The sequence below is a fragment of the Alligator mississippiensis genome, chromosome 2 (assembly GCF_030867095.1).
Source record: "Alligator mississippiensis isolate rAllMis1 chromosome 2, rAllMis1, whole genome shotgun sequence".
Taxonomy (NCBI): Eukaryota; Metazoa; Chordata; order Crocodylia; family Alligatoridae; genus Alligator; species Alligator mississippiensis.
The window spans coordinates 196119557-196144931 of record NC_081825.1 but is presented as its reverse complement, the minus strand read 5'-3'; the positions used below and the strand labels follow the sequence as shown (position 1 = coordinate 196144931).

Genomic DNA, 25375 nt, shown 5'->3' with positions numbered 1-25375 from the left:
GACGGGCTCGAGAGCGAGCGGAAAGCTGACCGTGAATCCATGTAACAGCAAAACAGTCGGACTGACGTGCAGTGCCAGCAAAAGCTGTGAATGTGAATCCGTTCAACGGAGCAAAATAAACGGAACAGGACGAACCGGTGTGAGAGCATTTTACGAAGCAAAATCAACGGAACAACGTGCCATCTTAAACGCTTTTCGGGGTTTTGCTTCTTCCCGGGGGTGCGGGGCGCTCCCCTCCCCCGAGCCGGCGGCAGACACCCCGCGCAGCCCTGCCCCGGAAGAGGCGGCGCCGCGCGGCGACAGGCGGCTCGCGGAGCCCATCGCTGCCCCGAGCCCCGCCGGGAGGAAGCAGGTCGGCGCTGGCCGGGCACCAGGTGAGCCCCCTCGCGCCCTTCCCGCCGCCAGCCCGGGTCGCCGCTCGTGCAAGGCGCGTGTGAGCGCAGAGCAGCGCGGCGCCTTGCACCAGCGTGCCCAAACTGTGGTGAAGGTTCAGGCCCGACTCAGGCGCGGGTCGCAGCTCTTTGAGGCACAGAACCCCCCTCATCTCCGTTGAGGTGTGATCCTGTCACGGGCTCTGGGGCGCTCAGCTGGAGGCGGTGGCCGACAGGCCGCTGTGTGGCAGGGGAGGCCTGGGGGCCGCATGCTGCCCCCGCTGCCTGCACGGAGGGGCCTGTGCACTGGCCAGGTGGCTCGCCCGGTGTTGTAGGGCAGCGGTTCCCAATCTGTGGTACGGTACCACCAGCGGTACGCCGACGACCTGTCCGTGGTACCCGTTAACTGATCTATTATTCATAGATTGTGAGGCCCGAAGGGACCTCGGAAGATCGTCGGGTCCAGCCCCCTGCACCAAGCAGGAAAGACAACTGGGGGTCACAGCGAGGTGACCGTCTAGTGTCCATATAATCACTTTAGATAACCGAAAAATTGCTGGTGGTACTGAAGGTGGAACGGGAAATTAGCTGGCGGTGCTTAAGGCTGCATTGTTTTAAACTGGTGGCACGCAAACTGCCAGAGTTTGGGAACCGCTGGTGTAGAGGGAAGCTGGAAGGCAGGGGGGATCCCTGGAGCCTGCTCGCACAGCATATGTCCCGCACATTTCGTGCGCAGTCCCCAGCTGTACCAAAATTGGACCACCTTGCCTAAGGCAAACAGTCTCAAGTCTGTGTTAACCTCCTTACCTTCTTTTCCACTTCTGTGAAATGAGAAGAGAAACTGTATTTGCCCAAGTGTTTGATGGAGCTGCCCATCTTAAATTACAGCGTCCACAATTATAACAAGTTCAGCATACCTTAATGGGGGCGGGGCAGAGTGGGGTGGGGGGGCTATGGTTCTTGGGGGCAATATGATACAAATGAGTCCAGCCTTGAGTATTTCATGATACTTACAGAAAGGAGGAAAAAACAAACACTACTTTGTGGTTTGGGTTTTTTTTTTTTCAGGGAAAACAGACCGGTTTCCACCAATGATGCCTCACCAGGTAGCCCCAGATGGCAGGTCTGGAGGCCATTTTCCAAGGTCTCATCTTGCAGAAGCAGTTGCCAAGGCCAAGGCAAGTGGGGGTGGAGGAGGAGGTGGCGGAGGAGGTGGCGGCGGCGGCGGCAGCAGCAGCGGAAGAGGCCTGGTGGGACAGATCATACCTATTTATGGATTTGGAATCTTTCTATACATCTTGTATATTCTATTTAAGGTAAGAAGGATGGATCCATTTTTCAGGGTGTTTACTCTGATTAAATCACAAGAAAATATTAACTTTGGAGCTGACTTAAAAATCGTTTTGGCAAAAATATTTTTATTTCAACCCGTCTTCAATGAGTAAATTAATGGGACAGTAAAAGATGGCTGTGTTGCATTTGGTAGTTGTTGCAATGGCACTCTCATTAAGACTGTAGCATACGTCCCAATGTAATATCTGGTTTTAATCCTTTCACTTTTAAGATTTCCAGAAGAATTTTTTTTTTTTTTTTTAGAGAGCCATTCTTTTGCCTGGAGAAAGGGCATGTGAAAGTCGATCACATCATTTCTCCTTCTCAAAGGTTAAGGAAAAATATTAAATCCCTCTGAGAATGAAAGGAATACAACTTTAGTGGCATAAATCAGTGAAGCCTCATTGACTTCAATGGAGCCACCTTAGCTAAGAATCTGGCTTGAAATTCAGGTTTAAAAAGGCAGCTTAAACATGGTTTAAGCCATTAGAACTTGTTATGGATATCCACGTCTCAAAAAGACCTAATATTTGCCCGTATAAACTTCAAATGGGTTTTATTTTGGCTCATGCTACATATCTTATTGGGGATACATCACCTGTTAGTGTAGGGGGATAGGAGAGCAACTATTCAGAGCTGCTGCTGTTTTTCCTGAATGGACTGAGCTGGAGAGGGTACTGACAGGGCTATGTGCGCTATCCAGAGTGTTTGCTGCCTTGATTACAATACTTCAATATACCAAGCAGCAGGGGAGGGAGGCTAGTTTGTGGCAGCTTTTGTAGATTGCCTCTCCTCCTAGAGCAACAATGGAACCTGGCACCAAACTGTGACTCTAATTGATTGTCAGTCTGTGCTCAGAAAAGTCCTATGACAGGAGAAGCAGAAGTGTTGCTGCAAGCCAGGAATAAGATATGTTGGCTGGGCTGCTTAAGCAGTTAAAGAGCATCCACTGTGTTTTCAGAGCATACAGAGGAGAGGCAGTACATGGAGAGGTTAGAGCTTTTTAGTAGAAACTCCTGGCATCTGTGTGTGGGTCTGTCGGAGTGAGAGTACAAAGGCAGAGAAGTAAATAAATGGCAGAACATTTTTGCTAGAGAGAGAGAGAAATGGAATAGATACTTTTTACTCTAGCCAGTAGTTACCTAAGTCATAAACCCTTTGTGTGTGTGCTATGTGCACACAATTCAGGCCACTTGAAACAGAGGTCACTTGCAACAAATATTTTAAATGTAAATATGACATTTTATCAGGTGATATTTCATTTTTCTTTAAAATGTCCTTTGTTATGAAGATCTGATGGTAGTTTTGATAATCTAGATTTCTAGGTTTCTTTGCAGTCATGTTTTATTTTTTCTCTTGTGCTTTTCAGTGGATGGTTTCTAGTATAATTTTAATTTCTGTCTCTTTCTTTGCTTTAATCTCTTTGGGGCTTCTTTATTGCTCTTGTTATAACTCCTACCATAGTCATTTTTTCCACTTATCAGCTCTCTTCCAAGGGAAAAACCACTACAGGGGAGCGGAAATGTCCTTCTACTATACCTGGAAACATGAATAGGAAAATCAGTAAGTATTATTTCCAAGATGATTAGAAATGACCCACTTCACTGCTTACTCTTCAAATATTCAGACCTGTCTCTCTGTCTTCTGGACGCACCAAAATTGCTTTTCTGTGTAATATGACAGCAAGCAATAGCTTCTCTGTTGCTGTTGGATAAATCAACTCTGTGGTAAAACAGGTACTGTGACATCACTTTCCAACTAAGTGAATGTGCATAATAAAACCATTTAGTGGATTGATTTCTTTGCAATAACAGGTGAAGTGTGTACATTTTGAGAACAATATAAAACAGTACAAGGAGAGCCTATACTTCTCTCTTTTTTGAGGGTATTGGATTTTTTAAAAACTTTTTTTAAAGCACCATTATATCACCAGTACTCATAACTAGTACAAAGAACACTCCATCTACAGAGAAACAGGCACACAATACAGATTGTACAAGGACAAACTCTTCAGCTCATCTCACACTAAAGTAGACCTATAGAATATAATGCTCCACTCCTGCAATTTATTGCATGTAGGTGTGACTCCATGAATTGCAGGATTGGAGGGTAAAAGGTTTTTCACTAGGGCAAGATAATAATTTAATTGGTCTTTAAATTCATCACTTGTGAATCCAGTCAAACCTATAAAGAAATTAACTCTATGATTTAGGTCTCCAGTAAGCAGTAATAATAATTAGCACTTTATTCCTTCAAAGCACTGAACAAACCTTAACTAACAAGTCTGCAGAATAGGTGCCTGAAACAAAGCCCACTGAAAGTGATGAGTGTTTCTATTGACTTTCACTGAATCAGCTTCACTATATAACAAAAGGCCAAAGATATCAGGTGATTAAAAATTAATTTAGGATGTGGCTGCAATAGGAAATTTTAGATTACAAAACTTTTTAAGGGCTCTTAGATGGGGATCTTTTTCTGCATTTGCATATACTGAACTGTTACTATGTTCTCTGTTGCATTCTTTCTTCCCATTCTCACGTCTTGGATTGCTAAAGGGTGATATCTGGATTATAAAGAAATTGGGCAACCTTTTTTTTCTCTCACCCATTACTGTCTTTTTTTTTCTATGATTGATGGAAATTGTACCAATGACATAATAAGTCTGTCTATTTCTAGGCTGTAATTACACAAATTAATTTGTTAGTTTTAAAGTTCAGACAAATAGTTATTATTATAACAGCACTATTTAAATGCATTGTTTTGTTGGCTAGATTCTCAGAGAAAATATAACTAGTGTATTAAAAGAGAGTACCATCAGTAGAGTCATGTCATGTTTTCCTTAGCATAAGTGTAATAATTTTGACATAAATATACATGTCTGGTAATATCATGCAGGTCTTGTGTACAGTACTATACATTTTATTATCTGTATCACTGATTCTCAGCTAGGGTGCCTTGAGATACTTTCGTTAGTGCTGCCGGGTGTCATATAATATCATCACTGTGAGGTGTGTAAACATGATTTGCAAGATGAACCCAAAGATTTCAAACCGGGATTCATAGTGTTAGAAACGTTTCTGACCTGCTGTGGTCTGTCTGAGTTGTTTGCAACAGAAGAATTGCTCTAGTATTTTTCTGTAGTCAAAAAAAAATGAGTGAAAAGTAAGAGCTGGCTTTTTCAGAGGGATGCCTTGACTTTAAAAAGGTTGAGAACCACAGATCTACACACACATGCACAGCAATTTTGTGAAATACAGCTAATGATAAAAATTAGAGATAAAAATAATTTTTACAATACTTGGTTAGAAGAATTATGTTTCCAAGGAGCCAAATATTTACCGCAGTATTTTACAGAATCACAAAATTAGTGATGGAAAACAAATGATACCAGTCAACTATGTTTTTATGCCTCTATCTGTACTCCTAAGTATCTATCACTTGGGAAGTGCAGACAGTATGGGTTAGTGGATAGATCATTGGACTGGGAATCAGGAGACTTCTGTTCTTTCTCTAATATTAACATGCTTTGCAACCTTTCAGAAGTGACTTCCCTACTCTCCACTTCAGTTTCTCTTCCCAACTGTTTAGCCTGATGTCATGAAACAATTTAAGTCAGTGGTGCATAAAGAATTGAAGTCAGTGGTGCATAAAGTTAAACACATTCTTTGCCGAATCAGTTTGTAAGTGCCTCAAAGCAGCAGCTGTTTTTCAGTATGAGTTTGAGCAGTGTGCTGCTTGATGAGACCCCAGTCTGGGCTTCTGCTGGATCAGTGTGCATGTCTATACAAGATGCTACATCACAGTAGCAGCGAGCAACTGCACTATAGCTCATTGCTATGGTGCCACAGCGTCTCTGGGCATGAACTGTGACGACGAGACTACTGAACAGTAGTAACAAGCTTGTTGCTGCTGTGCAGTAGCGTCTAAAAAACCATGCAGGGATGGTACTGCACGGTAACGCCACTTACGGCCCAGTCATTTAGTACTTGGATGAGCAAGTACTAAATGACTGTGCAGTAACAATTGTGCAGTCCCTCACTCATGTAGACATGGCCACTGGGATTGTCTACACATGTAAATTCTGCTGGATGCTAGTGGGGCAGGTAGCAGCCAGCCCCAGTTGGGTGGAGAATCCCTGCCCATCTGGGGGCTTGCTGCTAGCTGCCCCACAAGCATATCAGGACAGGGGGCTAGGACCTGCCCCTCTCCCTGCAGCTCTTTCCAAGCCTCCTGCTCCCTCCCACCCCCATTGGGGAGCCAAGGTTAGAGCTGCCTGCTGCCGGAGCAGGCGAACATTGTCCCTGCCTGTGCTCCACCACTAGAGTCTGCCCTGGCAGCAGGCACCTCCCAGGGGCAGGGAGCAATCTTCCAGCCCCTGTCAGGAGGCAGCTGTCTCTTGGCCCTGTGCTCCCTGCCATAGAAAATTTGTTAAATACAGTAACTTTGAATCTTTGTTTACAAGAATTTATCTGGTGAATTTAGTGAGAACAGGTAACTTCACAATAGGTTAGACTATTACTACATTTCCATTAGAACATATGATTGGGTGACATTTTTTGCCATATCATTTCAATCTCCAAGACGTTTATAATCAGCCAATCAGTCTGCATATCAGTGGTTGCTTGTGAGCCATTCTGAGACGGTTCCTTTTCTGTATCTCAGGGAACTCTCTTTACTCCTTCTGTTATACCTGGAGAAGTGAAAGAGAACATTCCTAGGGGCTCTCTTATTTGTGTCTCTTAGCTGCCTCCGAATTAGTTTGTCTGGATATACTGTTTGCGGAGACAATCCAGCTTTGTTAATAGAACAGGAATAAGTTTTCAAAGATTCTAATGATAGCTCTTGGGATCCTATTTGTTTTGCAGGTGATTATGAACTCACCCAACTACAAGAAAAATTGAGAGAAACTGAGGAAGCCATGGAAAAATTAATTAACAGAGTAGGATCTAATTGTGACAGGTATGTTTCAAATCACAGAATTTTAAAGGTGAAAAATTTCTTTATAACCAGAAATCAAACTGCAGGAGAAAAATATCTGCTTATTATCAAATGTAGATCCCTTGGATGAAAAGTAACTCTCACTACTTTATAATGCTTTATAATGTCTACTGTTGAATTTATGCTTGTCATAATATATTTTTGCTCTGTTCTTTTTTTTTTTTCTTTCCAGTTCTATACTTAAATTATTCTTTCCAGTTTCAGCTTATTTAAAGAGAATGTTCCAATTACATACCGTACTATGTAGCTTGGGAGCTAATGGCAGATGTCTAAAGTAAACATAAAATGCAAAACAGAGCAACCCTCCCCCCACAGCATACTATAGCCCCATGATTTTTGTTGAATTCTGCCGAAGAGAACGACTTGAGTGTATGCTAGCTTCTAGTATTATGCGTGTTTTTTTAAGCAAGAATGCAGTTATGCTCTCCATGAATACCTTTTTGAATTTATGTGAAATATTTCATCAGGGCTGGACTTTATAATAATCTGTTCCAGTAAACAGTTGCTACACACTGTCACGGCGGGGTCCTCTCGGAGGGCCATGATCTCCTCGAGGTCCCTCGCTCCGCGTCAGGCCGGCCCAAGGCACCCTCTAATTCTCGCCCGCCACGTCTTGCTGGAATATGATTGGGAGGCTGCCTATGACTCCCTGGGCACGGCTACTCGGGACCTCTGTCCTCGTGTGTTCCGGGACCCCTGGGGGTCTCCCGATACGGTGGGTGCTCCTCAGACACCCTAGCATTATGGGCTATGCGTGGCTCCTACCAGCCCCTAATACCACGCCCCAAGCCTCGCAGATGTAATAGACGTTGTTATGTCTGCACGCCCGCTTCCCGGGCCTCCTCTATAGTGTAGCCCACTCTGGGCTCTCTCTCTCTCGTGCCCAGCCTCCCGCTGGGCCTCCCCTGATGGTACGGTCCCGCTCAGGGACTCCGTAGCGGGCCCCGGCCCTTCCCTGGCCAACCGCACGGATACCCTCTCTGACCCCGGCTCACCGCGCTGCTACTCCCTGTCTTCTCGGGGCAACCGCAGCGCCCTGCCTCGGTCTGAGGGGTGTTGCCGCACTAGCCTGCGGCCGGGCTCGCTATACCCGTCTCGGGCTCCTCAGTATGGCCCCGCTCTAGGGCTCCTCAGTATCGCCCCTCCTTAGGGCTGCTCCGTATCGCCCCTCTCTAGGGCTTCTCAATAATACGTGGCGCTCCCCCTCTTTGGGGCTCGCCGTGCCCCCACAGGGCTTCTCAATAATACAACGTGGCGCTCCCCCTTTTTGGGGGCTTTCATTGACCCTGGGCTTCTCAATGAAATTGCCCCTCGCTCTGGGGCTGGGGTCTATGTCCCCCCGCACGCGATCCGGGGTCTACGTCCCCCGTCTGCAACCTACCGGTTGTGCCTGCAACCCACTGGCCGCGCTCCTCGCCGCCAGTTGCTCACGCACTGGCGTGCTAGCTGCGCCTTCCCTGGCGCTATGAAAATAATGCGCCCTCTTGGCGCTAGGGCACCCCACACTCTCTGGGGTCCTTATAATTGAGGCCTCCTCCAACCCCTACAGCCTCACCCAAGCCTCCGGGCTGTAACACAAACCTAAAGCCCCCTGGCTAAACTCTAGTGCCCATCCTCTCAGGGCTATCATGAGCTGTACTTGCAAGTCATGCTCCTTTCCACATCCTCACTCCCAGAGCTCCTGCCTCCCAGGCTGCTGGCAGAGAACTGCTAGCCTGGCTTCAGCCCTGGGCTTTACAAAGGCCAGGCCCTGCCCCCTTCTGGCCAGCTGCTTCTGATTAGTTGCCCTGGCAACTTGCAGCTGTGCTCATTAGGCACTGCCAGGGCTCTCTCCCTGGCAGTTTCTCCTCTCCAGGAGCTGAGCACCGAGGTGCCCTGCGACACACCTCCCCCCTTAAGATCTTGACTCACCGAGGCAGATCTTCATTCATTCAAATCCCGTTGGCTTCGGCAGCTCTTCTCGGCCTCTCTTCCCGCACCCGGCGTCTCTCTTATAAGTGACGGAGGTTTTAAGGCGCTCCCTGCTCGCTTTTTCCCCAGGGTGCACCGCGTGGGATTTTCCAGGAGTTACCCTGCCAAAGGTAGTCCCCTCACACTAGCTTCTCCCTGGTAGGGTGCTACTCAGGCCTCTCTCTTTTTCTCTATTACCGCCTTTACCCTGTGGAGCCAAAGCCCCTTCTCTCTTGCTGGGAGAGCTGTTTCCTGCTACATGGGGTGTCTCGCCCCTCTTCCTCCGTCTGTGTCCCAGGTCTTCTCTTTTCCGTGTTCGATTCCATACCTCCCTCCTTTCCTTGGCTTCCTGCCAATCCTGGAGCTTTCCTCAAAGCTCCCACTGAACCTTAAGTGCTTTCCGGGCATCTTCCATCCTCCAAAACTCTATTTTTCCTTGGCCGGTCGATCTTCCACCGGGCCCTGTATATATTTTTACCCAAGCTACCTCTCTGACTCTGGTTTCTACTATCTTCCTTAGGGTCTTCCACCCGACTTGCCGTGGGAGATTATTAATATAAACATATGGTCGTCTTTCTCTCCTTTGTCTTGTCTCCCACCGAGTTGCTTTAGTCGTAGATGGACCTTCTACCTTTTTAGTTGGACCTGCCATCTGGGTTTGACATGGTCCCTTTTGCTTCACAGAGCTGGGTAGCTCCGCTCTAGGGTAGAGCTTGGGATGCACCTCTCCTCCCCCCTTAGCTTCCTTGGGGTTTCAGTTTCTCTGGTCCTCTTCAGGCCTCTGGACTCTTCTCTCACCAGGAGATTCTATCGCCTTCTCCCCTATAGCAGCCGCCCCTTGTCTGCTATACACCTGAATCTGAACTGTCTCCGGCCCCTGGTCTAGTTTCTTCTGTTGCTTTTGTTTTAGGGCTGCCAATCTTGCAGCATCACCCCCACTAGCAACTTTTCCCAGCTTTTCCCGGAGGTCATTCATCTCAGTAGTGTATTGGACCACCCACTGACTCCATCTCTGATTGAGACTCTCCATAACTGCAGTGGTGATCTCTTCTTTCAACTTGATGGGGTTCACCCCTAAGAGTGCCTCCACCTTTGCATTCTTTTCTCACTGCTCAGGATCCTTTTCTTCTCTAAGGATCTTCAAACTTTCTGTTCTAGGTGGCTCCTGACTCTTTGCCTCTTTCAGGAGCATGGGCTGCACCGCTTTTAGCATTTTTTCTGCATCTACTAAAACCTCCTTCAGGCCTTTAAGCTCCTGGAGGTGCTCTTCATATCCTGCCTTGACCCTGGAGGCATGTCCCTCCAACTGACTGCTTATTGTGGCCAGTCTTCCGCAAGGTATCCGAGCGGTCTGTGCTGGCTGTTGTACCACCCTCTCTCGCAATGCCAGTTCCCTGGCTGTGCTTTCTTTTAACAGAGTTTTTAGGGACTGGATCTCTTCCCCCTTTTGGTCGTGGTCCTTTTCTGCTTCATACAATCGAGCCCGCAATTCTACACCCTCCTTGGTGCTGGCTCCCACCCCCATTAGCAGGGACCATCTCTGTTCCTGGAACGTTTTAATCTGTTCCTCTAAGGCCTGTACCTGCTGTCTCAAGGTTTGCATCTGCTGCCGTAGCTGCTCCCTCTCAGTGTCGGTTGCTGCCTCTTTAGCCGCACTCTCTTCTAGAAGGGCTTTAAGGTGCTGTACCTGGTCTTCCAGGCAGTCGTTTTCCGCTTCTGCGGTCTGCAGCTGAGACTGCTTTATCCTCCAGGTGGGTTTTAAGGGCCCGTATCTGTTCTTCACAGAGGTCCTTTTCCACTGCCCCTTTTTCCAACTGGGCCCGCAACTCTTCAGTCTCTCTCACCTGGGTCTCTAACTCTTTCTCTCCCCTTTGACACTGGGCCTGCAGCTTTATATGCTCCTCTATTTTGACTTTCATCTCAGCCTCAAGGGACTGCTTCTGTGCTTCTAAAGCCTCCTGACTGGCCGTATATTCTTTCACTCTCTCCATCTCTCTTATTATCTCCTTCCTGGTTTCTTCTACCCATATACGATCCTCTGCCAGCTTCTTCCTAAGCTCTTCAGCTATGCGTTCTGCCTGGTCGCATCTATCTCGCCAGAGCCCCCGGCTCTCCTCCAGGCTTTCTATCTGTTCCACCTGACTGTGGACTTCTTTCTGGAGGGTTGCTATAAGGCTTTTAGATATTTCAAGCTTTTGCGTTACCTCCTTTTGTTCTCCTGTTTGGTTCCTATCAGGCTCTGGGGACTTCCTCCTCCATTCAGTCAACTCCTCCTGCATCTCTCGCAGCTGCTCCTCTCGCCGTCTGCTCTTTTTGGCCTCCTCCGCCACGAGCCGTTCTAAAGCTCGAGTCTTCTCTGCTCCTGATGCCATCAGGCGCCTTATTTCTTTGGAACCGCCTTCTTTCTTCCTGGGTTGTACCCACAACTCTAAGGCGGCCACCTTTGCCTCGGCTTGTTCCTTCTGTGCCCTCATTATCTCTAAATCCAGCTCTAGACGGGCAGCTTTTTCCTCTGCCTCATCCACCCGCAACTGCCAGGTGAAGGCTTCTTGCCACCTGTCTTCTAGAGCTACTATTCCTGCCATAGCTAAGCCTCTTTTTTCTAGACCTAACCCAACGTCTTCCTTGTTATGTCTTTCGACAAGCAGCCTTTCCTATGATCTGAGCTTGCCTTCTCAAGCCCCTCAATCTCGCTGCCTTGTCGATCTGTAAAATAGCCGTAAGGTTCGTTTTCCCTTGTAAGGGACACGGGTTCTTTCCCCGTGCACGGCTGCTTCCCGGCCAATGCACCAATGCCATGGCGGGGTCCTCTCGGAGGGCCGTGATCTCCTCGAGGTCCCTCGCTCCGTGTCAGGCCGGCCCAAGGCACCCTCTAATTCTCGCCCGCCACGTCTTGCTGGAATACGATTGGGAGGCTGCCTATGACTCCCTGGGCACGGCTACTCGGGACCTCTGTCCTCGTGTGTCCCGGGACCCCTGGGGGTCTCCCGATACGGTGGGTGTTCCTCAGACACCCTAGCCTTATGCGCTATGTGTGGCTCCTACCAGCCCCTAATACCACGCCCCAAGCCTCGCAGATGTAATAGACGTTGTTATGTCTGCATGCCCGCTTCCCGGGCCTCCTCTATAGTGTAGCCCACTCTGGGCTCTCTCTCTCTCTCGTGCCCAGCCTCCCGCTGGGCCTCCCCTGATGGTATGGTCCTGCTCAGGGACTCCCTAGCGGGCCCCGGCCCTTCCCTGGCCAACCACACGGATACCCTCTCTGACCCCAGCTCACCGCGCTGCTACTCCCTGTCTTCTCGGGGCAACCGCAGCACCCTGCCTCAGTCTGAGGGGTGTTGCCGCACTAGCCTGCGGCCGGGCTCGCTATACCCATCTCGGGCTCCTCAGTATGGCCCCACTCTAGGGCTCCTCAATAATACAACGTGGCGCTCCCCCTCTTTGGGGCTCACCGTGCCCACCCTGGGCTTCTCAATGAAATTGCCCCTTGCTCTGGGGCTGGGGTCTATGTCCCCCCGCACGTGATCCGGGGTCTACGTCCCCCGTCTGCAACCTACCGGTTGCACCTGCGACCCACTGGCCGCGCTCCTCGCCGCCAGTTGCTCACGCACTGGCGTGCGAGCTGCGCCTTCTCTGGCGCTATGAAAATAATGTGCCCTCTTGGCGCTAAGGCACCCCACACTCTCTGGGGTCCCTATAATTGAGGCCTCCTCCAACCCCTACAGCCTCACCCAAGCCTCCGGGCTGTAACACAAACCTAAAGCCCCCTGGCCAAACTCTAGTGCCCATCCTCTCAGGGCTATCATGAGCTGTACTTGCAAGTCATGCTCCTTTCCACATCCTCACTCCCAGAGCTCCTGCCTCCCAGGCTGCTGGCAGAGAACTGCTAACCTGGCTTCAGCCCTGGGCTTTACAGAGGCCAGGCCCTGCCCCCTTCTGGCCAGCTGCTTCTGATTAGTTGCCCCGGCAACTTGCAGCTGTGCTCATTAGGCACTGCCAGGGCTCTTTCCCTGGCAGTTTCTCCTCTCCAGGAGCTGAGCACCGAGGTGCCCTGCGACACACACATTTAACTGGCAATCCTGCTTTGCACCTAAATATGAAGGGAAAAAAAAACATTGGAAAACCAGAATTTTTTAATAGATTTTTCCTTTAATAACATATCCACCAATACTCTGTTTAAACCTTAAACATAGAAATTAGGTTGAACTAAACTTGAACTAGCTGTAGCATTTTCTTTCATAAAAATATTTTGTTATGGAAAAAATAGTCCAAGAACTGTGATTTGTATTTGACTGACATATGAGAATGAGACTTTGGGAGATTAAAGTATAAGCGAAAAGTGTTTTGCGGGATGAACTAGGTGTTCTGAATTTGACACTGGAAAAATGACTTTAAATTACTACAGGACAGTTCTAAAGCCCTAAGCCTCGCTGGAGATCTAATAGTTATGAAATAGCCTGCTGCATATAGATACAATAACAAAGCAAATAAAACTAAGCCAGATCTCTAGAGATGGGCTCAAGCTGCAGAATTTGAAAATTTAGATGCAACAAATTTCAAGGAAAAAGTCTCCTATTATTTTCAGTAAGCAAAGTACCAGGCTTTAATGTCTGCAATGACAAGCTACTTTGTAAAACTCACACTGGAGAACTCCGGGTTGACATAGGTGCATCTTACTGTTTATATAATTTATTTCCTCAGTTTGCAAGTAGAAGGATGGCTGCTGCAGTTGCCAGTCTCGCAAGCTCAGTGTATATCTGAAAGTCTTTCTGTTCCTGCATCAGTGCCAATACTGAAAGTTTTTGCAGGAACAGTACTGTAGTTAGAATAATCTGCATGTCCTATTTGTACACACCATAAATTTTACCCAAATGACATCTGTAAATTGAGGCCGCATTGCACCTGTTGCTTTCACTCTAGTTGCACAAGTCTTAACAAAAGGCATGTATGGAAGGTAGTTGGGGGACATGCATGGTTATTATGACTGGAACATCATTTTGCAAGTCTCTTGGAGCATGAGCCAGAAGAGAATGCAGTTCAGAGGAAGGGATCATAGGAAAGTGGGGCTGGAAGGGACCTCACAATGTCATCTAGTCCAGTTCTTGTGCTTAGAAATTCTATAGAGAAAAAAACTAGTTTTTGCCATCTAAATCAAGATGACAGTCTAAATATTTTTATTTATCCCTAAACTGACCACCTGTTTGATGTCTCAAAAATGGGCTTAAATTGTCATGGGAACCCTCTGCACAAGGCAAATTTTAGCCACGGGGGAGATGTAGGAACTGGTCTAGCATTAATTGAAATCCATGGAATAACTTTCATTAATGCTGATGGAGTTCAATCAGAGTCTGCCACGAGTAGATCTCCCTTTTACTGGTCAGTCCATCTAAATTTGTGGTATTGGGCATGAACAGTCTGAGAGTCTGATCCAAATCTGAATGCAAAAACAAATTTTGCAAATAGTACCCATTTAAAACAAATACAAAGAAATACAAGCACAGGTTTCAACCGCACCCAAACTGAAAGACTTCCTAAATCTGAGTTTAAGTTCTCATTGACTTTTGGAATCAAGGCCCTTAAGAAAAATACATGCGTGCAATTAGGAAATAAAATTAGAGCTTGTAGTTCATTGCTGACGTTTTTTTAACCTTAAAAGAGGATGCATTTAAAATTAAAGAGTATGAGAAGACCATCAAAATGACCCACACCTCCTAGGAACAGGTAATAAAGAAAATCTTTGACAGAAAAGTCCCAGAAAGGTTGAATTAATTTTACTATTATAGGAATGTCTATAGAGTCATTAACTGATTCTAGACAATGTGCAAACACATAGCAAGACAGAATCATTGCCCAAAGTACTTACGGTCTAAATAGGCAGAGCAAAGGAAATATTATCCTGGTTTTACAGTTGGGAGTTTGGAGGCCAGAGGAATTAAGGGCATTTTTACATGTGTGTCCGGAGTTGTGGGGGCTCCGAGAGCCTCTCTAATAAAAGCACCCAGAGCATCTTGTGTATCAGCATCCCTGCGCTTCAAACTGGTCGTCGAACGAGCTTTAGTTCAAGCACCCCAGCTGCCATTTTGAAGCGTGGTGATGCTGATGCACGAGACATGGAGGCTGGCTGGAATGCGGTAATTACCACAGTCCAGTAGACTTGATTGAGTCTGCTCCAGTGCACTGTAATTACAGTGCATCAGAGCAGCCTCCTGGCTTGTGTACAGGCATCCTAAGTAATTTATCTAGCGTCACACATGAAATCTGTGACAAAACCAGGAATTGCCTTGTAATGATTCCCTTCCGTTATGAAACTGTCCTTCTTCCCTTAGTCAAGGCCCCAGAGCCATCACTAGAGATTTTCAGCTTTTTCTGTCTGTCAAACTCTCCTCAGAACCTAATGATTTTATATGCTGCAAAAATGCATGTTCTAGGGAAAAAAACCCCAAACCTCTTTTATGGGCCTCAAATAAGTTTGGGATCAGAGTTTAATAGCTTCATGTAAAATATTGATGTTTTAAGTAAAGAGAATTTGTTTCCATGCTGAATGATAAAGTGAGTCCATCATTCTTTTTATTTCCTTCTATAATGAGTTAGTGTATAGTTTGCCCTCCTTTGCTGCACCTCTCCCTGTGCATTTCTTCTTCTATAATGATATGAGATTGAAAGATTTCAGAATAGCTTATTTGTTGTTCTATCAGATGACATCTCTCTCATTATCCAGTCCTGTCTTGCACGGAGGTTAGACAGAAAGGAACTTTGATTTATTGAATATCTAAGCTTAGAGATCATCACAAGTGATGCATTAGTTGCATAATTGCCAAGACTTTAGCTTAAGCCTAGGAAATGCTCACTCACAGAAATAGAAGACACTATTTAAAAGGGGAAAAGGATTGTTATAAGTATTTGTATTGGTTAACATGAGCAAGGAGACAGGTACAGAAACATCTTGGAGGGAGGGAGGCTAGAATGGTATCCAAAGTATCCAAACTAAGAAATGGACAGTAACATCAATTACATAATAAGTACTTCAAGATAGACCATACAGGGTACCAGGCTAAGGAATCATGAAACATAAAGCTTTGTGAATATCTCAGTCATCCATTTTTTGTCTTGAATAGACTATAATCCTTCAGCAGTTACAACATAACTGTACTAAGCATACACTTATTATTTATTATAGCATCCAGTTTGGCTTGGAGCCCATTTGTTTTTTTCTTTAGTATAGTGTGTCAAACAGGAAAATATTAACAAGGGAAATTTTAAATAAAACATTCCATGTTCTTGTTATCTGCTACCTTAGTATATCCTTCATTTTATTGTGGGAATCCCACAGAGATTAGTCCACAAAAATGATGCTCAAGTGACTGTGAATCCCAGCTTTCAATATTAGATTCCTTAGAATGGACCCAAAATGTAAGTTGGACACATCCCCTAAGAGAAGCTGTAGTTTTGGGTTAGTGCTTAGGCTGCCTATACAATACATGGGGTGTTAGAGTACAAACAACTTAGAGCAGGTTAGAAGAGGGTGTATCACATGTGTCAGCTGCACTATGGTAACACTGTAGTAAATGAAAATTTAAGCTCTGGTAGTATAGCTCTTTTTCACCGAGGCATAAACTGTTCCAAAATCTTTATTTCTGCTAACTGGTTAAGAGGCAGACTTAACCCAGCATGATTGCCAATGCAAAATCATGTTGCTGAGCTGACAGTTATAAAAAACTTGTTTTTTTACCATGCACTGTATAAATGGGCTGCAGCAGTATTGAGGTGGGATACATATAAAGCTCTGTGGAACTGTTTTTCTGCTACAACTGCTCTTTAATGGTGACATTTTAAGACAATGAAGCCAAAAAGAAAACGAGTTTCAAACTGAAGTGTATGAGACACCAAGGTTGGTGATAGATTTTCATTGCAGCCGTGATAGCTCCTTAGGAACTGTTGGGACCTCAGTATAAGTTTATGAAACCATTACTGTACCTGCCAGTGACTACTTTGGGACTCCACAATACAGTGTGTGCATCATTGCCACAATAAACTGTAATGGCTCTTTTGGAGCTGCGCATGTATCCAGCAAGAATGAACTGCTGCAGTTCTTGGAAACGATAATTTCTTTCATCACATGCCTTCTGTTTCCTCCTCTTACGCATTGTTCAGACTTCCAGCAAATGTCTTATGAGTCTCTCCCTTTGCAGGTGGCCAACAATAGGAGAGGTAATTAGCTGTGTGCCACTTTGTCCTGCCTTCTTTCTGGACAAGGTGAGGGATGCCTCAGATGCTTAAGCCGCAAGGAGGAACATGAGTTCAGGGATGCTACTATGCCCTAGCATTTCTTATAGACTAGCTGAAGGCAAGTAACCAGGAAATCTGGATTGCCCTTGGGACACCCCCAGGCCTCCTTGTTTTACTTTGTAGGGCACAGTTCAATTTTGGCAGGAGAAGCAGTTGCATATGGCCCACAGGCCACATGCTGGCCCCTTGCAGGCACCAGTTGGCAGCCCTACTGTATGGGATCTCAGGTGCCTAACCCCTGTCAGGTTGGATCATCCTCCTGGGACAAAGCACCTAAATGTTAAGTGTCACAATACCTAAGTAGAGGCAGCTACGACCATAGAATCATAGGAAAGTAGGGCTTGAAGGGACCTGACAAGACAGTCTTATCCAGCTCCCTTCACAAGGCAGGAGGATCCCTGACTAGACCATTCCAGCCAAGTGTCTGTCTAACTTGATTTGCACATGGTCCTAAGTCTGTTCCTGCATCCAGCTCTTTCAGTAAATTTGAAAATGGAATGAATGGTTGCTGTCTTTTTTGTGGCTACGAAGAGCTTGTATTTTTTGGACAATAAATCAAATCAGTAATATACTTTTAATTTAATTTAAAAATAAATCAGTCCTCCCCTCTCCCTGCCCCTCCTCCCTCCCACAAATCCAAAGGACAGAAATTAACCACAGTCCTGCGCAATTTTTAATCATACCCTAATTGGGCAGCAGGGCTACCTGTGCTGTTCAGTGATGGCACTGTGGAGACAGTCAACTGATTTATAGCTGTCATTGATGGCTCACAAGTAGAAGATTTTCAGCTAGGCAGTGAGGATTCTGTACCCTCACAGCAACAATTAAAGAGCCACTTGAGTCCATGCTAACAGTGAGGAGTCTCTAAGTGGCACCACATGTGTGCTATATACTGTGTAAAATTTAATGTAGATACTGAATGAAGTAACAGAATAAAATATTGCATTTTCCTACAAACCTGAAACAAGGTACTCTAATTCCCAGTAAGGGTTTATTTTTATTTTTATTCTTTAAGCCCTTGAACCATAAGAACAGAACACTGTAAAAGATCTCCTGAGTCATCAAGTCTAGTCCCTCAGGCAACCATCTACCCACAGATTCCACCTCCTAACCTCAAATACCACAACTACATGGCACAAAACCAAAACTACCCTTTAACATGCTACAAGGTAAAGCAGAGGAGATGGGAGTACAGATTCCCCCTAATGGCAGAGAAGTTTCGGGGTAATCAAAAAGTCTTTGAAAAGATTATTAAGGCTCATATATGCGAGAGCCCGGCAGGCAAAATTATGCTGAGGGGAAACCAGCACGGGTTCGTAGCAGGTAGATCACGCCTGACTAATCTAGTCTCTTTTTATGACCAGGTTACAAAACACCTGGACACAGGAGTAGGGGTTGACATCATCTGCTTAGACTTCAGGAAGGTCTTCGATACAGTATCCCACCCCATACTGGTGAACAAGTTAAGAGGCTGTGACTTGGATGATTACACAGTCCGGTGGGTGGCAAATTGGCTAGAAGGTCATACCCAGAGAGTGGTGGTGGATGGGTTGGTATTGACTTGGAAGGACGTGAGCACTGGGGTCCCGCAGGGCTCGGTCCTTGGACCAATACTCTTCAGTGTCTTCATCAATGACTTGGACGAGGGAGTGAAGTGTACTTTGTCCAAGTTTGGGGTTGATACAAAACTGTGGGGAGAAGTGGACACACCGAAGGGCAGGGAACATCTACAGGCAGACCTGGACAGGTTGGACAAATGGGCAGAAAAACAATAGAATGTGATTTAACAAGGAGAAATGCAAAGTGCTGTACGTGGGGAGGAAAAATGTCCAGCACACCTACTGCCTAGGAAATGACCTGCTCGGTAGCGTGGAAGTGGAAAGGGATCTTGGAGTCCTAGTGGACTCCAAGATGAACATGAGTCGGCAGTGTGACGAAGCCATCAGAAAAGCTAACTGCACTTTATCATGCATCAGCAGATGCATGACAAACAGAGCCAAGGAGGTGATACTTCCCCTCTATCAGGCGCTGGTCAGACTGCAGTTGGAATACTGCGTGCAGTTTTGGACACCACACTTCAAGAGGGATGTGGGTAACCTGGAGAGGGTCCAGAGAAGGGCCACTTGTATGGTTAAGGGCTTGCCGGCCAAACCCTACGAGGAGAGACTAGGGCACCTGGACCTCTTCAGCCTCCACAAGAGAAGGTTGAGAGGTGACCTTGTGGCTGCCTATAAATTCATCATGGGGGCATAAAGGGGAATTGGCTCTACTCACCAAGGCGCCCCTGGGGGTCACAAGAAAGAATGGCCATAAGCTAGCAGAGAGCAGATTTAGATTGGACATTAGGAGGAACTTCTTCACAGTTAGAGTGGCCAAGGTCTGGAATGGGCTCCCAAGGGAGGTGGTGCTCTCCCCTACCCTGGGGGTCTTCAAGAGGAGGTTAGATGGGCATCTGGCTGGGGTCATCTGAGCCCAGCACTCTTTCCTGCCTATGCAGGGGGTCAGACTCAATGATCTATTGAGGTCCCTTCCGACCCTAACATCTATGAATCTATGATGACAGGCTCCTAAGAATTACCCGAGTGCATTCTGTGCTAGCCAGGTGACTCCATAGCTAGTTTTCCCTCCTTCCTAGCCCTTGCTGCTTGTTACCATCTTGGGCAGTTTCTTTTGTCTTAGTCGAGATTGCAGATGTTTTGATAGATATCCTGACATTACTCAGTATACAAACACCAGGCATTGATGAAACTTATAATTTGTATAGATACAGATGTCAAATAATGATACTTTTCCACTCCTTCAGGCTTCTGCTGTATGACCCAAGAAAGTTCCAAAAAGTCTTTGAATATCTTCTTGGTTACTTCCCACTGTTTTGTGTCTACTGGGGTGTTTGATATTTTCTAGTGGGGCCCAAAATGTTGCGACAGACCAGGAAAAAAGATTACTTCAGCAACTACGAGAGATCACTAGAGTCATGAAAGAAGGCAAACTCATTGATGGCATCTCCCCAGAGAAAGAAGCTGAAGAAGCTCCTTATATGGAAGACTGGGAAGGTAAAGGAGCATTTTTATTTCCTCTTTACTCTTTTTAAAAAAATAAATAGCTTTCCAGCAATGGATTATTTTCCCCAAATGTAGAAAGAATACTGTACATTTTGCTTCTTTCATTTTCGAATGGTAGCTTCCAAAATGCCACAAGAGGGTCTCATTTTTTTCCAATTATAATAATGAGCGAAAGGATTTTGAAATATCTAGCATTTCACATTGTGAGAATAACACGATATCTGTTGCCAGAATTGCATATGAGATTAAGCACACACCATCTGCTACTTTGTCTTGGCTGACATAGATTTATGTGTTTGCTTTTCTTCATTTGGCCGGATTTTATTTGCTTCAATTTAATACAACTGGAAATTGGAATCAATGTGTTTTGCATTACTTGAGTTTGGTTTTTGTTGGTAGCTCTTTGTTTGCTCCCGTATTGTAAAGATAATTAGAGACATTCACTTGAGGAATTCTAGGTTTCTAAAATTCTGTACTTTAAAGCTATTTTGTTTTCTGGTTGCTTTAGTGTTATATAACCCATGTTTGTGTTGCTAACTTGTAGAATTCTGAAGGCTTTTTTATGCAGTCATAATTTCTTGCTCTTTAGGAAGCTTTCAAAAGGTTCAAAATATAAATCATGAATAGTAGCCTCGAGCTGTGCTTTCCTGGTTTAGTTCTTGATGCATTTCCTGAAATGAAATGCACAAAAGCATTTGGTTTTATCTGGTTTTCCAGCTTGACAAATGATTCTATTTAATTCTATATCTGCACTCTTCAAAACACATCTCAGTGAATCTGGAGAGCGGAACTGAGGCATTTGTAAACGCATTTACTTAGAGATATGGGGCTGTTAACCCAGCAGTTTCCCTCACTCTGTGTGGCACCAGCCATGGATATTAAACACTTATAAAAGTCTGGGTTGAAATCCTAACCCCTTGTAGTCAGTCTGAGTTTGGCGATTGGTTTCAAAGAGGCTATGTTTTGTCCCTGTCCCCTCAATGTTTGGGATACTGTTAGTTTGCATTAGCTGCACCACTGTGGGCTTTTGCAGAGTGAAAGCTCAGAGTTACACTAATATGACTTCAAACTACTTAGAATAATCTTCTTGGAACAATTTGTCAACACAGTAATTTTATCAGCGTCATCATTAGAGCTGCTGTTTCTTTTCAACCCTTATTATTTAATATTTTAAGTCACATATCACTTTTGTTCCAAAGGTTATCCAGAAGAGACCTATCCTGTCTATGATCATTCTGATTGCATTAAGCGAAGCCAGGACACGATTCTTGTAGATTACCCTGGCCCCACTCAGCCCTCTGCTGAAGAGCTAGCAGAAAGAATGGAAGGTGTGGGAGATGAGGATTATTTGGGTAGTGAAACCTTATTGTCCAATTTCACTTCAGGGAGGGACAGCCATGAGACAGGACAGAAAGAGAATGAGCAGCCCAGCTTCAGCAACACGGGTGGTGTCCTTCATCCTAGCCATAACTTTGAGACGTGCTATTGTTGTCACTGTGAGGAGGATGATCCTGCTGTCGTAGCAGAGAATGCCGGGTTCCACTCTGACACCTGCAGCGAGGCAGAAGAGCCAACCAAAGAGAACCTGGCTGTAGAATCTGACAGTGAAAATGCAGCAGTAAAAATCCAAGCTGGCAGGGAGTCAAGTGAAGCTGGTGCACTGAGGAAGCGAAACACAAAAGTACATGAATGATGGAAACCATGTGTGGTCATTATAGTAATGGTGACATCCCACAACATCCCACACGTTGTCAAATGTATGCTCTTTGTTCGTGACCCAGACTTCCTTCCCTTTCCACTTTCAGCACTTCAGATTAATTTCAGTTTGGTAACGACTGTACCAGCACCTACCTGACTTGGAAGGTAATGACTTCTTTCATTCAGCGTCTTCGTTGCTTGTTATTCACCTGCCAGCAGCCCGTGCTCCTTGCTTGCAAGAGACTGCAACATGTTTGACCAGAGTTACTCTCTTCAGATATTCACACATTCTCTCTACTTTCTGATTGCTGCCTCTTAATAACACCCTTTCCTCTGAAATACTAGCTTTGCCACAGGATCCTGATGGTCAGCACTGGGAAGGACTTCATACCCCGGAGTCCAGCCTCCCTGACTAGTTATGAAAACAAGGCCATTTGTATTAGTGTTTTGATGGGGAGGAAAGCGTTGAGGTTGTACCTGTGTAGCAGTTGTCAATTCATCTAATCACCTAACTGTCAAGGAATCCAGCATGAGCTGCATTGGTGACAAGATGCTTTTTCGATCCAGGAATAACTGCTTCTGTTTCATCAGTAAATATGACACAGCAGGCATTTTATTCTTAGACCACTAGGGCACGTCTTGGTCCTATTTTACTGAATGCCTGCATATACCTAAGTGCATCTGAGGTGCTGATATCACATATCTCTTTCATTTTAAAACCCTCCTAATTTTTCAGAAAAAATGTATTCTGATGTTTACATTGAATATATGATGACATTCTTGCTATTTATGAAAGCTTTCTACTTTGGAAAAATAGTTCATTATAGAAAAAAAGAGAATATATCTGAGACGCTATTGAATGCTTTCCCTTTTCTATTTAGAATATCATTATTTTGACACTAAACACATTTGTAGTCAGTTTTACATTAAACAGTTTCTCCTTTTGTCCCCTCAGAAGCTGTCATTTTTGCCCCAGCAATTCCTAGCAGGCTGTTTTGCAAACAAGATTATAGGTGTCAAGGGTTTCAATCTGGCTTTTAATAATGGAAAATGATGGTTGAAAGTGGCCCAAAAGGCACCGAAGACCCTTTAAACTTTAATCTTGTCCTCTGTGAAGCGTCTTCCTTCTCAAACCAGTTGCAGTCATTTCCTCCAAATTATATGCAGTTCTGCTGTTGCCTCAGAGAATGAATTGGAAATATTGAACATTCCCACTTCAGCAAATGAACCTTCAAGAAAAATTCTTGGAAGAAGAGCTGGCGGTGGCAGGTGAGCTGGTGATGAGTGCTTTTCTCCTTCAAGTGTGTACAATAGTATTGCTCAGGTGATAAACATGTTTCCTTTCAGCCTAGATGGGGCACTTAATGCTACTTCAGGGCCTACATTACTGTTGAAATTTTATTAAGAATCCATATTGGGAGCATTGAAGGGGAACTGTAGACATAAACGTTAAACTTCACAGCAGCTGAGCTGAGAAGACAAAAGGAATATTGTGGGAGGGAAGGGAGGGGATTGTTAGGCCTTGCTGGTAAATGTTTGCTGTATTGAAATATGAAAAATATGACCAAATGATTTTTTTATACTGTAATTTTCCCTTCTATTCATGTATATGCATGGCTGAATGGATGGCCCTTATGTGAATTAGATGATTTAATATCGTAATGCCCATACTTTGTGAGCAGTGCAAACAATACCCAAACAACCCTCTTGCCAATCGGAACACAGCTTTGGGTTGAAGAAATCAAAAACTGTGTTATAATGAGTTTGATTGATTTTTATTCATTGACTTTAATGGGGCTGGGACTTCCCTCTTCAGTAGTTTGTCTGTCAGCGTTCCTTGTTGGCACCACACCATCTCAGTCACTTACATACACATTGGATGGAAGTCTGTCTTGTATGACAGGAATCAAGAATCCAGTGAATGTTACTGCTTTGTGTTTTCTTTTGAAGTTTGCCATTAATTTTATATGCCCGAACTATTTGGGTTGTTTTCAGGCTAATATATAACATGGGAAAATAAAACCTTGTTCCTGGAGCAGAGTAACTGCAACCAGGGATGTGATGCCACTATATGAAGGCAGCATTGTGCAGTAAAATACATCCTTCTCCTATTTTCATGACAGCTTTTTGAAATTCCTGATCTTTCAACATTCATTTTGATAAGTAAGCCATTGGGCATGGCACACAAGGGAGAACAAGGAAAGGTGGCTTTTTCCTCAGCATAGCTTACAGCAGGTCAAGTATAGCTCTAAAGCAGAGGGCAGCAGCCTACAGACTGGATCCAGCCCATGGACCCATTAAACCAAGCAACAGAGCTGGGGCTTCAGCAGTGGGAGACCTCAGCAGCATTCAGGAGAGGGGGGGCAGGTGGGGCTTTGCCTGGGGCTTTCAGGGGAGTGGTGGGTGATAGAGAACAGTGGCCAGGGCCTAGTGCCAGCCTACCTCACACCCAAACGGCACCTTTCCAGCTTTCTGTTGGAAAACGTTGCTGACCACTGCTCTAAGGTACTCTGACAGTAATTTACGCACTAAAACTTCTGCTGATTTCAGGAATAGGCAGGGCGGACATTGCCTCGTTGTCCTATCTCCTAAACAACCCATGACATGTCTTATGTAGTGGAAGTGGTCACTAGAAAAGCAATCTTCTTCCACCTTGGGATTCCCCTTCGTCAGCTTCCACACAGGAGGAGCCTTTAGCTGCTTTATGATGTTTAGGATCTGGCCCAGTCTTCCCATCTGTGCTTCCAGAATGAGGTTTCTCTTCCTCCATATTTAGTATCTCTGAATTAGAGCAGTCATAGCAGATGACCTCAATCACAGCAGAAGCTGTTTCACACTCTCTGCCTCATAGCAGTCACATGCCTGCAGTCAAATGCTCTTACCACATGTTTGGTTTCTGCTTGCCTAGCTTCATTCGAACCAACCAACAAAACCAGTGTCTTTATTTATAAAACATTGTGCTACTCTGTTTCAGAAATATGTTAATACCAAAGCTTCAGCCTAGTGCAAGTGCCATTTCTTTTCCAGCTGTGTGCAATGACAGTGTTCATTAAATACTGTGTTACCCCTGCAAATAATTATTGGAGAGACAAATGGAGCTGATGATGACCACTTATATGTATTAAAATAGGCTATTTTGCAAAAGCATCAAGATCTGCTTGCTAAGGTTATGTATGTGATTTGTCAAAGATATTTTTTATGAAACTGGATTACCACCAGTTGGCATTGTTTGTTCCTCTCTGTAAATGATATGGTATAGTTAAATCTTCTGAGAATGAGACAGGAATCTAACCCTCATGAAGAAGAGGACATCAGCTCAGTTCTTGACCACAAACAACATTTTGGGGCAGTTCATGGAAGTGCAGACTTCTGGAATGCTAAGTTTCTGCAAAGCTGTGCTTATGTAATTTGGGTTCCTATTGTTTATAAGTGTCTGTCAGTGAAATTCAAAATGTCCTTTGTGGGTATTCTTTTTATTATTTATGATTGAGACTGGCAGCATATTTCAAAGTATAACAATATGGAAATAACCTTATATGTAAGAGGCATACGGATGCCTTAGATACCTAGCTTAACACTGTATTTAATAAGACTAAAATGTAGCAAGTTGTTTTTGAATAATAAAGTCAAACTGCTGGCCAAGTGGTAAACAGAAGTGTAATCTGAAAGTTTGCAAAA

General features: G+C 45.0%; 1 protein-coding gene across 3 annotated transcripts; it reads left to right on the top strand.

Annotated features, from left to right (window-relative positions):
• The first annotated feature begins 269 nt into the window (after positions 1-269).
• RIC3 (RIC3 acetylcholine receptor chaperone) lies at positions 270-25375 on the top strand. Of its 3 annotated transcripts, none has more exons than XM_019477092.2 (6): positions 270-374; positions 1440-1687; positions 3188-3266; positions 6569-6662; positions 19842-19990; positions 21199-25375. In XM_019477092.2, exons 2-6 carry the CDS (start codon positions 1463-1465, stop codon positions 21690-21692), a joined length of 1041 nt encoding a protein of 346 aa, XP_019332637.2. In that variant the 5' UTR covers positions 270-374; positions 1440-1462; the 3' UTR covers positions 21693-25375. The 3 variants fall into 3 exon arrangements, with proteins under 3 accessions (XP_019332637.2, XP_019332638.2, XP_059578634.1); XM_019477093.2 differs by lacking the exon at positions 270-374 and adding an exon at positions 416-554; XM_059722651.1 differs by lacking the exon at positions 270-374 and adding an exon at positions 427-554 and having other exon boundaries at positions 21385-25375.

Bases quoted from the DNA above. Each gene is read 5' to 3' on its own strand.
- RIC3 (XM_019477092.2), top strand. From the start codon at position 1,463: ATGATGCCTCACCAGGTAGCCCCAGATGGCAGGTCTGGAGGCCATTTT. The intron at 3,267-6,568 runs GTAAGTATTATT...TTTGTTTTGCAG, and splicing joins AAACATGAATAGGAAAATCA to GTGATTATGAACTCACCCAA. The intron at 19,991-21,198 runs GTAAAGGAGCAT...TTTGTTCCAAAG, and splicing joins TTATATGGAAGACTGGGAAG to GTTATCCAGAAGAGACCTAT.